Source organism: Nerophis lumbriciformis, linkage group LG04, assembly GCF_033978685.3.
Source record: "Nerophis lumbriciformis linkage group LG04, RoL_Nlum_v2.1, whole genome shotgun sequence".
NCBI classification, from domain to species: Eukaryota; Metazoa; Chordata; class Actinopteri; order Syngnathiformes; family Syngnathidae; genus Nerophis; species Nerophis lumbriciformis.
Genome location: NC_084551.2, coordinates 34623753 through 34637542, shown reverse-complemented (window position 1 = coordinate 34637542; position 13790 = coordinate 34623753). Strand labels below are relative to the sequence as shown.

General features: G+C 43.4%; 1 protein-coding gene across 7 annotated transcripts in view; it reads left to right on the top strand.

The window, feature by feature from the left end:
- col14a1a (collagen, type XIV, alpha 1a) overlaps window positions 1-13790 on the top strand; it is a 367796-nt gene that overhangs the window by 127827 nt on the left and 226179 nt on the right. For all 7 annotated transcript variants that reach the window (XM_061953441.2, XM_061953406.1, XM_061953424.1 and 4 more), the window contains 4 exons: window positions 1230-1394; window positions 1509-1673; window positions 4474-4625; window positions 5305-5434. In XM_061953441.2, the coding sequence (XP_061809425.1) occupies window positions 1230-1394; window positions 1509-1673; window positions 4474-4625; window positions 5305-5434 (612 nt within the window). The remainder of the gene's footprint in view (window positions 1-1229; window positions 1395-1508; window positions 1674-4473; window positions 4626-5304; window positions 5435-13790) is intronic.

The window sequence follows — 13790 nt, the reverse complement described above, 5'->3', positions numbered from 1 at the left end:
CACAAACTGTAAGAAACCGTCTCAGGGAAGCTCATCTGCATGCCCGTCGTCCTCATCGGGTTCTCGACCTGACTACAGTTTGTCGTCGTAACCGACTTGAGTTGGCAAGTGTTCACATCGATGGCATCTGGCATGTTAGAGAGGTGTTCTCTTCACGGATGAATCCCGGTTTTCACTGTTCAGGGCAGATGGCAGACAGCGTGTGTGGCGTTTGCTGATGGCAACTTTGTGAATGGTGTGGCCCATGCTGGGGGTGGGGTTATGGTATGGGCAGGCGTATGGTATGGATAACATACGCAAGTGCATATTATTGATGGCATGTTGAATGCATAGAGATACCATGACAAGATCCTGTGGCCCATTGTTGTGCCATTCACCCAAGACCATCACCTCAGCATGACAATGCACGGCCCCATGTTGCAAGGATGTGTACACAATTCCCAGGAGCTGAAAACATCCCAGTTATTGCTTGGCCAGCATACTCACCGGACATGTCACCCATTTAGAATGCTTTGGATGCTGTGGATTGGCGTATACGACAGTGTGTTCCAGTTCCTGCCAATATCCAGCAACTTCGCACAGCCATTGAAGAGGAGTGGACCAACATTCCACAGGCCAAAGTCAACAACCTGATCAACTCTGTGAAGAAGATGTGTTGCACTGTGTGAGGCAAATGGCGGTCACACCAGATACTGACTGCTTTTCTGACATGGACTGTGGGATTGTGCTGTGTGATAAAACTGCACATTTCAGAGTGGCCTTTTATTGTGGGCAGCCTAAGGCACACCTGTGCAATTTATCATGCTGTTTAATCACACTTGTGAGGTAGGATGGATTATCTTGGCAAAGAAGAAATGCTCACTAACACAGATTTAGACAGATTTGTGAACAATATTTGAGAGTAATAGGTATTTTGTGTATATAGTAAAAGTTTTAGATATTTGAGTTCAACTCATTTATATTTTTGTTCAGTACCGTATTTTTCGGAGTATAAGTCGCACCGGAGTATAAGTCGCACCTGCCGAAAATGCATAATAAAGAAGGAAAAAAACATCTATAAATCGCACTGGAGCCCGGCCAAACTATGAAAAAAAACTGCGACTTATATTCCGAAAAATACGGTATATGTTGTGGTATGTCGTTCCCTATTCAGTTTTCACTCAGTGTACATCAGTTTTATAAATCATACGTCTGTGTTTTTTTATTCCTCTTAACTTGACTGTTTTCAGGCCTCGCACTGTCCTACATCTCGGAGAATTGTTTTAAGCCTGAGTCTGGTGCCCGTGTTGGTGTACCTAAGATTGGGATCCTCATCACTGATGGGAAGTCTCAGGATGATGTTATCCAACCTGCACAAAGCCTGCAAAAAGATGGTGTTGAGCTGTTTGCTATCGGTGAGATTGGACATACAGTACGCAGGAGAAATCTTCTCACTGATCACAATTTGTGGAGCTTCACCTAAATTAGTGTATATACTAAAGTGTGTATTTTTTTTCTTGGTGTTCCAGGTGTGAAGAATGCTGATGAGAATGAGCTCCGCTCCATCGCTTCCGAGCCCAACGACTCTCATGTATACAATGTAGCTGACTTTAATGTTATGAGCTCCATTGTCGAAGGGCTGACCAGAACAGTGTGTGAACAAGTGGAGCAGCAAGACAAGGACATAAAACAACGTAAGTGCACAAATGAGACATCACAGACTCGATGGACCGTGCAGCTCTAGTAAGTTTATACCCAATGAAAATGCTCGATCAGAAATTCATTACCTGACCACACATTGGGTGGTAATGCAATTTCTAGCTATAATCATAATGAAATTGAACTTTTTTTTTGTTAACTTCACAAATATTTTTAAAGCCCATATATGTACACCTTCAGAGGTTATTGACCCAGGTTAAAACTACCAGTGGTCAAAACTATAGAACTTGTGTACCCACATTACAGGGCCGAAAATAATGTGATTTATAAACACAACTGTATTTGAGGATGTGCGCACCAGTCCACGAGCTTTGTACCTGGTTAACACACTTATTGGAGACATGGCAAAAAGGCGGCAAACATGTTAAGTGGTGACATGAAGTCATATGTTATAAATAGAATTGGATTGTATTTGCATACTGACAAATCTGATTTTATATTATTGTCATGAGAATATTATTATACGTCTAATAATTATGAAATATGTTAAAACAACAATGTATCTGTTGAAGGAGACTTATGATGAATTTTGTGACTTTTTCTGACTTATAAATGTTACATTGAATACTAGTGTTAAACAATGCCAAAGCGTCAAATAATAAAATTCATGCAATTTGGCATGAGCTCGCACGCAGTTTTGAATGCCTGTGTTCGCGTGGTTTTAGAGTAGTTTCTTAATCTTGGGGAATAAGTTATGTCACACATTGACAGATGTAATTTTGTAGTCATTTTTGGAAACATTGTGCCGGAAACCTCATTTCCCTCTGCTGAGCCCACACAGCTGAGACTGTTGCCACTGGAACTTTTGTATATTCCTTCTGGTTTCATGCCCTCCCGCCAGCTCTTTGTCTATAAAACAAATACTACAAAATATATACTTCTGTTTGTTCGTCCACAACATTAGGTTTGAGAAAAACTTCAAGAAAAAGGTAGGATAAAGTAATAGTTTCATTGAATCTTGGTATGTGCACAATAACACTGACGTGTAACATGCATTGAAGTACCGTATTTTTCGGACTATAAGTCGCATTTTTTTTCATAGTTTGGCCGGGCTCCAGTGCAGCTTATATATGTTTTTTTCCTTTTTTATTATGCATTTTCGGCAGGTGCGACTTATACTCCGGTGCGACTTATACTCCGAAAAATACGGTAAATGCTGGTAAAAGCAGATTTTTTTTAGCCCTCTCTGCATACTTGCCAACCCTCCCGGATTTTCCGTGAGACTCCCGAAATTCAGCGCCTCTCCCGAAAACCTCCCGGGACAAATTTTCTCCCGAAAATCTCCCGAAATTCAGGCGGAGCTGGAGGCCACGCCATAATGTGTCACATTTTTGTGTTGATTTATTTAGTTTATTTTGTGGTTTGAATTCGTTTTTGGAGCTGTCATTACACATGTATCAGTATTCACATTGGTCAGTAGGGGGCAGTAGGGCGTTTCTTCCCAATTGAATGCTATCACCTGCAGACCGGAAGTGTCTTGTCATTCTGATGAGAGCGACCAGTCTGTAAACAATTGAAACGTCCTGTGTGCTTTTTCCTCTTGTATAACAGGTTAGTTTTGGTGAATCAACTCACTGAATAATATCCATGTGATCTTTATAAGTTTAAGTACACATTCTGATGGTGGAGCCTAACTCTAAAGTGTTTGTGAGTTGTAGTTTGTATTTGTGAATGAATCCAGTGCACAGCTGCAGTAATCAATACAAAATGGCGACATGAGTACGCAATGTTTATATAGGAACTTCTGATCCTAATTCAGACTCCCAAATTAGAGCTCCCGTTTTCTTATTGATTTTATAATGTATATTTGTATAATGTGTGTGTTCTGAAATAGTGACAGAGAATAGAACAAGGATGGATAATTCAACCCTTAACTCAACAATGAGTAGAAGAGTGTTATGTGTGTGTATATGTGTAAATAAATGAACACTGAAATTCAAGTATTTATTTTATTTATATATATATATATATATATATATATATATATATATATATATATTTATATATATATATATATATATATAGCTAGAATTCACTGAAAGTCAAGTATTTCTTATATATATATATATATATATATATATATATATATATATATATATTAACCACGCCCCCAACCACGCCACCCACCCCCCAGCCCCCACCTCCCGAAATCGGAGGTCTCAAGGTTGGCAAGTATGCCTCTCTGTATCGATCGGAGTGCGTGCAGGTGTACCTAATGGTTTGACTTAGTGAATCTATATAGAAAATAGGGTTGGCGTTCGTCTTCAAGTTATATATTTAACAGTGTACATTTTCAAAAGATAAACTGTTACTTTTGGAGAGGGTGGGGTGTGGTTTCATTTGTAGTCTGAAAATGCCTCCAGACAGGAAGATCTTGCAGACACATGCACAAAGTGTGTCATGAATGGGATTTTGGAGCAAAATTTACACCAAAGCATATCAAATACATAGTATCTTGACCACACGGAAGTGTGTTAAAAGTAGATTAAAATCATCATATGTCCCATTTAAATATTCACACTGGTCCATGTTTACAAGACATAATAGAAATGATGCACTTCCTTAGTGCTCCACTTCTCGTTGAGTCAAGTTTGTTATTAATACCAAAATATATTTGTCTTACCAGGGCTTATTCTTTATCGTTTCAAAATGTTTATTCCAAAAAGGTCTTTGCAAGGATGCAATAATGTTTTATCCCAGTGCTACTGTATCTCTGTCTCTGATCTCAATGTGTATCAGGTTTTTGCATTTTCTACCATTTTCTTTCTCCTCCAGAACAGCCACCTGAGAGAACTGAACCACCGTCAAACCTGCTGACATCAGAGATCACAGCCAGGAGCTTTCGAGTGACATGGAGCCACTCCCCTGGAAATGTGGAGAAATACCGAGTGGTTTATTATCCTGCTCAAGGAGGACAGCCGCAGGAGGTAAGGGGTCTTGTTTTGGTGTTGAAACACACAAAAACACAAACATAATTCATTAAAATCATTAGTGTATGTGTGTGTATGTGTGTGTGTGTGTGTGTGTGTGTGTGTGTGTGTGTGTGTGTGTGTGTGTGTGTGTGTGTGTGTGTGTACATCAGCATCTCTTTCAATTATTTATTCAATCAGGGTTAGACAATAATTTGGTTTTATAAGCTTGCTGACCTTAACCCCATCAAACACTTTAATCTCACAAATGTTTTCCAAATAAATAGAAGTAAATGCTAAAAAGCTCATTGTCAGAAAATGTTATATTCAACTTAGCTTCTCAGAAAGACACTTAGCTAAATCCATGTAAATTAAGCCTCACCAGGAATGATACTCTGACTGATGAGCTGTAAAGTCTTTCTAGCCCTTTTGAATACAGAAACGGTTTTATCCTTAGTTAATTTTATGGCTGCCAGGTGTTCTTATTGTATATGAGGACACCTTGCCAGATGAACCTGAATTGTAGTCTTACTGTAATATTGTCATTAAGTACAGACTTCCTGATTATCTTTCTTTATACCTGTCTTTCCTCTTATCCTCACACATATTTTTCATTATTTTGTATTCATATCCTGCCTTTTTTTTTTCTGCTCCTATCATCATCTATTTCTCGTTGCACCCCTTCCATGCACCCCAGGTTGTGGTAGAAGGCCAAGACACCTCACTGGCGTTGCAGCATCTCAACTCGCAGACCGAATACCAGCTGTCTGTGTTTGCTGTGAATGAAAATAAGACTAGTGAACCACTGAGAGGATCGGAGACAACTTGTAAGTGTACTGTATGCATACCTGCATGGTTTTGCTGTTCATGCAAAATATTTCAGACAGTGAAATAAAAATATTTTTAATGATGCCCCCTCTGATTTAGAGAGATAAAAGCACAAAACTAGAAAAGCACTCCTTAAACATAGACCTCCACCAACTCTCCTGTTTTGGCCAGGAAATTCAGTTTTTTTGTCCTTCTTTCCCATCTTCTTCCCGGTCCTGTTTTTTCCCCCAGTTTTTGATCTCCATGACAGAAAATATCCTTTACTGGTACTGCCGCTACTACAGTGATCGTGTCCGTTTGACTCAAGCCTTGGCAACACTCTGGGCAACACTCACGTGGCGAGTTGCATGTTACATATTTCAATCAAATCAACAACGCGAGAGGGATGCATGCACATGAAGACAACGGAGAAGACATTTCTGCAAAAATCCAAACTTTGTTTAAATATCTTGACGACTAGGATATTTATTGTTTTTACCTAAAGAAGAGCATACAGGGGGTCACACTTCCTCATGTTATCTGTAAGATCGAGGAAGAAATGTGAACCATCTTAAAAAATGTGTCACACATAAGCCCAGAATTGTTTTTATTTTCATTTAACAATTTAACAGGTTTTCTCACTAGGAAACCTTATATAGTTTATTCTGTAGAATGCGTGGAGATTGAAAACCCAAAAAAACTTTTATTGTCAAGAAGAAACAGCATTTAACCAAGAATTTGGTTACCACACAACCTGAACTCATGGTGGCAACAAATGTTTGCATTGCATGCTGGGAGCTTAACCACAACACGTTACACAGCCCCTACCCCAGCAACCCATGTGTCCATCACTAAGTCCCTAAGGTGTTGGGGAAGCTGCCGCTGCCGTCGGATTAGCTCAAATGGCTTCGCAGTGATTTCTGAAGGTACAGTGCCAGCTCAAGGATCCCCCCCCCCCCGATCCCCTGAAGGGCTCAGAGGTTGGTAGGGAGCTAGCCGGCCCCTGTGGAGCACCACCACGCGGGTTCTCTTGACCAGCTGCACTCTGTACCCAACGTCTGACAGCCTCTCCAGCACAGTATAGGGTCCTGTCCAGTGGCTCATCAGCTTTGGGGAAGGCCCTTCTTCTTCTCAGGGCTGTAGACCTGAAGTCCTCTCCCCTGCAACGTGTGTCGTAGACCCGCTTCTGACGAGACCCAGCATCTGCGAGGGCTGTTCTAGTTAGATCATGAACCTCCTGAAGCCTCTTTCGAAGATGGAAGAGATAGTCTAAACCAACCTAAACCCACCCACCACTTAAGTCTCAGGGGGAGGACCGAATACTAAGTCCACAGGGGTACAGAGATCATGTCTGAACATGATAGCTGCAGGGGTGCACTTAGTGGACTTTTGGACTGCTGTCCGACATGCCCATAAGACCAGGGCAGGTGCAGGTCCCAGTCTTGCTGCTAACACTGGTTAGGATAGCCAGTTGGGTGGCCAGGGTGCCATTAAACTGTTCAACCAGCCCGTCACTTTGACGATGCAGCGGTGTAGTCCGGGTCTTCTTGATGCCCAGCCTTTTACAAACTTCAGCGAACATTGGAGCCTCAAAGTTCTTCCCCCGGTCGCTGTGCAGCTCCTCCAGCACCCCGAAGTGGCAGAACATCTTATTTACAAGGTACTTCGAGGTTGTGATGGCACTCTGGTCAGGGATTGCGTAGGCTTCAGGCCATTTGGTGAAGTAGTCCATGGCTACCAGAATGTAGCGGTTAACCCGCTCCGTGATCGGAAAGGGGCCCAGGATGTCAACAGCAGCACGCTCCATGGGAGCCCCCACCTGTACTGTTGCAAGGGGGGCATGCGAGCGCTGGTTGGGCCCCTTCTTTGCAGTGCAGATGCCACACCGATGAACATAAAGCTCCACATCCTGGCGACACCCTGGCCAGTAGAACCGGGGCTGGAGGCGGTAAAAGGTCTTGGTAACCCCAAAGTGGCCATCTCCAACCGAACCATGAACAAACTTGAGCACTTGAGAACATAGTTGGTGGGGCACCAGGAGCTGGAGAATGTTGCCGCCACTAGGGGTCTGCCAGTGGTGATGTAGCAAACCATCACAGCTGAGGAGACTAGACCACTGAGAGTAGAGGGTTTTAGTCTTAGGGTCGAAAGCCGAAACTGCTGACAATGCTGGTCGTCGGCACTGAAGTTTTTCCAGATCGATTTCCTCTGGTCTGGGGTCATGGTTTACAGAGTCATCAACTGAGTTGGTCCATAAAACTGCTATCACAGGAGCCGCTGTCTCCTGTTTTTCCACGTGCTGACAGTACCTGTATTCTTCCTCCTCACAGGGCTGGCGAGATAGTGCGTGTGCGTCAGTGACGTGCAGTCACTAGAGGCAGGTGAGGCGCGGCCTCACCTGCCATCATGGAAAGAAAAAAAATGTAAAAAGAAAACAAAATAATTAAATTGTTATATGTATCCAGTGATTATACTATAAAGTTATTTTCCATTTAACTTCACCAGTTTTAGATTATTTTTATTCAAAATCGCTGAATTTTCACATTTGCTGTTCAAATACTGAGAAGAGACGGTGCGGTGAACAGCAGCCAGTTGAGGCACGTCACTCAGTGCCTCAACATGGATTCCGGACTCGGCTAACTGCTGGCCTGCTGTGCAGTGAGACCGTATTGTTATATGAACTATATTATACATTTCCATAGTTTAGTTAGCTGAGGTATATAATGTACAGTGTATTTTGTCAACAACTGTATGTGTGTAACGTATTTCTTGTGCTGAGCGATCATAAAACGGCTGCAAAAGACGCACTGGCTGAGGCTCCAGTAATCCCGCCTCCTGCACCCCCGCCGTAGAATTGTTATATCAACTAAAGCCCACACTTAAACTTTCCACGTGTAAGATTGAATCTATTTAAAAAAGTTATTTCATAAAAAGCCAAAAAGTGCAAAAACAATAATGTTCGTGTTGGAGGAGTTGTGAATGACTGCAGGGCCACAACATTAGGTACACCTGCAGACTGCAGGTGTACCTAATTCACAACTCCTCCAACACAAACATTATTGTTTTTGCACTTTTTGGCTTCTTATTAAATAACTTTTGTAACCTATTTTCATGGGCTTTCCTCTTTGTGATGTTAAATTCCTGTTATGCGCTGTTATACAGTATATGCCTTGAGCTCTTATTTTGAAGGCGCTAAGAGCGGAAGTGATGACACGTTGCGGAGGTTTTTGAAAGAAGGTAAATAAAGTGGTCCTCGTGTAAACTGGAGCCTCCGTGTTTGTTATTTTGTAGTTTCATACAGTATAGGCAACATTTATAAACCTTCGGTTACACTTTTTTAAATAGATTCAATCTTGCACGTGGAAAGTTTATGTGAGGGCTTTAGTTGATATAACACTCCCGTCAGGGGGTTCATTAATCCAGCACAACAGCGGCGCATGGACTTAATTAATAAGTAAAGGTAAGACCATAATAAAATTTTTTTTATTAAATGTGCTTTTTTGTGTGCTACAGTTTGTATGTGTAAAGTTAAAGTTAAGTTAAAGTACCAATGATTGTCACACACACACTAGGTGTAATGAAATTTGTCGTCTGCATTTGACCCATCCCCTTGTTCACCCCCTGGGAGGTGAGGGGAGCAGTGGGCAGCAGCGGCGCCATGCCCGGGAATCATTTTTGGTGATTTAACCCCCAATTCCAACCCTTGATGCTGAGTGCCAAGCAGGGAAGAATGCTGGTATGAGCTTTTAAACATAACCCGTTAACTGCTGCCAATCAAATGGTGAATAAGATACTCTTTAGGGTTCATATGATTGTAAATCTGACTGTGATGAAGTCAGTGCCTCACCAGCCATGAACCTCACCGCACGTCACTGGTGTGCGTTGACATGGAGACGACCTGCCCGGTGGCATATCTCGAAGTCGTAGTCTTGCAGTGTCTCCAGCCACCTGGGAAGCTCTCCAATGCCAGGCCAGTCTCTCACTGCTGCTACTTTCGCTGGGTCGGTGGACACACCTGCTGCACTGACCACATGACCCAGGAAGGAGGTCTCTTGCCAGAAAAGGTGACATTTCTTGGGGTGGAGGCGCAGACCCGCCTTGCGGATAGGGTGAAAGACTTCTTCCAAGTTAATCAGCGCACTCCCGAAGTCCGTAGCATGCACCAGAAAGTTGTCCAAGTAGACCACAGAGTGTCTTTGGAGAATGTCAGCCAAAATCCTGTGTCTAAGGTGCTCAAAAGTGGCTGAGGTGTTCACTTTAAACTGCCAATGGGGAAAGCAGTCTTTGGACTAGCTTTTGGTGCCAGCTCCATTTGCCAGTAGCTGCTCTTGAGATCGAGGGAACTGAATCAACATGACCCAGAGATGTAGTGGGCTTCGTCCACCCTGGGCAGCGTGTAGGAGTCCTTGCGTGTGACTTTGTTGAGACGGTGGTAATCAACGCAGAAACACCAGGTGCCGTCTTTCTTTCTGACCACTAGAGGCGCCCAGTTGTGGAGGACTCAGTGACACCCACCTCTAATATCTCCTTAATTTTGTGTTCCGCTCCAGCCTGCTGAGTGTGGAGGAAACGGCGTGGCCAAAGGCAGATGATGTGAGGTACCAGTGTCAATGTCATACTGTACCAAACCGGTGTGTGTGCAGTCCTCATCCTTTGCTGCAATGATGTCGGGAAACATGTCCAGTAACTCACAAAGTTGACGTCCCTGCTCCGCCTCCAAGCCCTCACTACTTCTGCAGTACAGATCCTCACCCTCGCTTGCTTAGTCTTGACGGCCGTCGGTTGATGTTACTCTTTGGCAAGAGATAATGCTGCTGTGGCCCCATGGGTTCATGGGTCCTTCCCTTCCAGTGGTTTGGAGTGCTACAGTCTCAGAGCCCAGGTGCAGTGTGGCTTTGGTTACATCTACCACAGCTTCCCACTTAGCCAGTAGGTCCAGCCCGATAATGCAGGAGTCTTGATTGTGGGCTAACCAGAACTTGTGGCCCACCCTGCAACTCGCAACAGTCACTTGAAGGGATTTATTCCCTAGCGTTCTGGTGCATTAGCCGGTGACTGTGGTGATACAAAGCTTGGTGGGGTTCCAACCCTTTGGGTTCTGGCACTGTGTCCCAGATAACGTTCCAGGCCGGATGAGGGAAATAGTGGACCCAGTGTCCACGAGGGTTCTGCACTTGGTGCCATCGATGTCACAGTCTACGTACAGTCCATGAGTTAGCCCCAGGCGACCAGAAATGTGGCAGGGTGAGGGAGAACTGGGTTGTTGGGGATGGCAGAACTCCCCTTGTGCCACCTTGTTCTAGTTTGATGAAGGGTAAGGGGCTGGGCTTCTTGTAGCTGGTACAAGGCAGTAGGGCGCAATGTGGCCTGGTTCTCCACATTGGTAGCATCCCTCTGTAGGCCGTTAGGCAACCTGGTTCCTTGTTTCCTTGCGGGGTCGTTAAAGGGGTGTGCTGATAGCTTGTCAGGTGACTTCTTCGGGGTCACTGACGTCAAAGTCTGCTTGATGAGCCATATGCCTCATGTTGAGTGGCTATTGCTTTGTGCCCAGTATGTGCTCAACCCGCTCTGCTTCAGTCAGGGCCTCAGCCAAAGTCTTTGGTGCAAGAAGGTGGCTGTGCTGTTGGAGTCGTTCTGGTTGTAGACCCCGAACAAAGGCCTGGAGAGCAAGCTTCTTGTGCAGCAGCGTCAAAGGAAGGGTGGCCTTGACATGCATAAAGGCGGAGATTTGCGGTGTAGGCAACCAGACGTTCGCCTTCTTTCGTCTGGCAGCGGACTAGCTTGGCCCAAGCATCATCAGTGTAGGTGCGGCGACCAACACGATGCTGTAGTGCTCCTCGATAGCTAGCCAATTCAGTCTCTCTTGTGGTTCTATATCGGTAAGGATCTGCAGTGCTCTGACTTCCAGGGCGAGGGCGACTTGGACTGCTATCTCTTCTGTCGACCCGCCATAAACTGACCAGCCAACTGCACTTGGAGGAGATAAGTCTCCAGGGAATCTTCTCCAATATAACGGGGCAATTTCATCGGCCCTTAGTTCAGGCCGTGAAGCACTGTTGATAGCACTGTAGCTGCTCGTGAGCGTGGTTGTAGGCGGCCTGCCAGCCTTCACCTGTAGAGGCCCTGCGGCACCATTCTACCTCGCTGATGCTGGCTGGACAGTTATTCCTTCCTGGGCCACGAGGCGGCGATCACTCTCCTTCAATGCTGCTGGCTGTATGGTCATTCCTTACTGCACCTCCAAGCAGCAATCACTCCTCACTGGTCGAGGATCACTGGTTCCACTAAGATGACCGGCCAGCACTTCAATGGGAGAAATTATTCTTGCAGAGATGTCTCCAAGTTTCTTGGGTTGAGCCTTCTCCATCACATGAATACGTGAGATCAGTTATTCAATCTCCTCCAGCATAGCTGCCATCCCATCCCACTTCTGACACCAATGTGGCAGGCTTGGACTAGTATTGCAAGAATGTGTGGAGATTGGAAACCCCAAATTAACTTGCTTTTTTGTCAAGAAGAGGACATTTAACCAACAGTGACACCACCTGAACTCTTGCTGCCAACAAACAATTGTCTGCAGTGCATGCTGGGAGCTTAACCACAACATGTTACATTATTAAATGCTATAAAATATATCAGTCACGCTAACAACCCATTGGGTTTTAGAGTAAATGCCGCAGTTCTTAATAAAATTATGTTTTAATCCAAGGAGCAGGAGATCGAGTCCTGTCAAAATCTTGTTTTATTTGTTGTTTTATTTATTTTATTAATTTAATGGCATTTTGTAATGAAAATGAAAATCAATTTTTACCCATTTTCCTAGGAATTTTCCTGAACAGTGGTACCTTAACTTACGAGTACCTTAATCTACGGGTGTTTTGAAATACGAGGTGTCTTTCGGCTTTTTGTTTTGCTTTAAATTGCAAGCGCAATTTAAGTTATGGGCTTCTGGGCTGCTAGATGGTGTAATGCCACAGTGAACGCCAAAATAGCCGTGCCCAAAAATCCGGTCCTACTTGCTAGCATTAGCTCATAACTCGAAATCAAAATATCTTTGTTTTCCAACAAAATCTTTAGCAACGGTTCAACTTCCACAGCCTTCATCCGACATCCTCATTCTGTTGAGACTTGCTCCTTCACCCGGAGCTTGGCTTTATGTGCCGCCTGAAGCTGTTTTGGGTGTACAGGAGAATCTGTTGCTTTGCTGCCCTACAAACACGGGTGTGGTCCTCTCCGCTTCCACTGCTGCCTAGTAACACTCCTAGCACATCACCTGAAAAGTGTCCACTCTTATTTACCACACTGACTATGGGAGATAGCATAACTAGGAATATCCGCTTTTTCAACGTCATTACTCGCTATCTCAGCCCTATTGACCAGCATTCCCTTAACTTGGCTAAATTAGACGAAGCTAGGCCAAGCACAGATTAAATGTATTTCCATTCATTTCAATGGAAGGGCTGCTTTAAGATTTGAATATTACAGTTGTGCTTGGTCGTGGAACACTATGCGCTCACAGGCTGAGGTATTTTAAAATGTACCAGTAAATATCAACAGGAATGGCCAGGCCCTCACTCCGAAAAGTTAAAAAAGTCTTATATCCAGTCGGGGATCCGGATCAGGCCCAAAATGTAATTATTTGTTCCTTATCTAATTTCCGACATTTTTTTAATACAAATCTGCTGATCATTTTTTTAGCTATTTTTAGCGTAGTAAAAGAAACGAAGTGAACCTTCTTGTATGTCTCCTCTATCTTGTCTTCATCTGGCTGCGAGCATACACCCATAAGCGTAAACATAAGGTAACAATGTAGGAAATATCTGGATGAGGACCAGAATCTAATCAGTTTTCCTTATCTCATTTCAGACATTTCCTGAAAAGTTGCCCAAAGCTTTTTGAGTTATTTTGCGAACAAACTTGCAACCAAACAATGGAAACTTCTCCTATTTTAACATTGTTGGTTGGTAGAATGACAAAAGTAATTTACGCAATACCCTTACATGTATTACAGTGTTTATTTAATTCATTTTAGCAAATTGTATTAAACACAGACTCGTCCAGCATGTGTGACAGCCTTTCTTATTTGTTTTGAACTCCAATTAAATCCCTCTTGCAAAATTGTATAGGATCAAAATAATATAGCACATACTATATTATATCTGTCAGTCTACAAATCAAGATTTAAAATTTGGCATTGTTGTGTTTACTTTTCTGTATACTTTTCTGATCAAACTGCTTTGTGTTAAATTATTAATATAGTTAAGTTGTGTTTAAATGTTTGAAGATATTGCATGTAGAGCTGTTTCGCAGAACAGTCCATGTTGTGCTACTTCACAGATAGTCTAAAAGTACTGTTACTTGGAAGGTAGCAGGTTG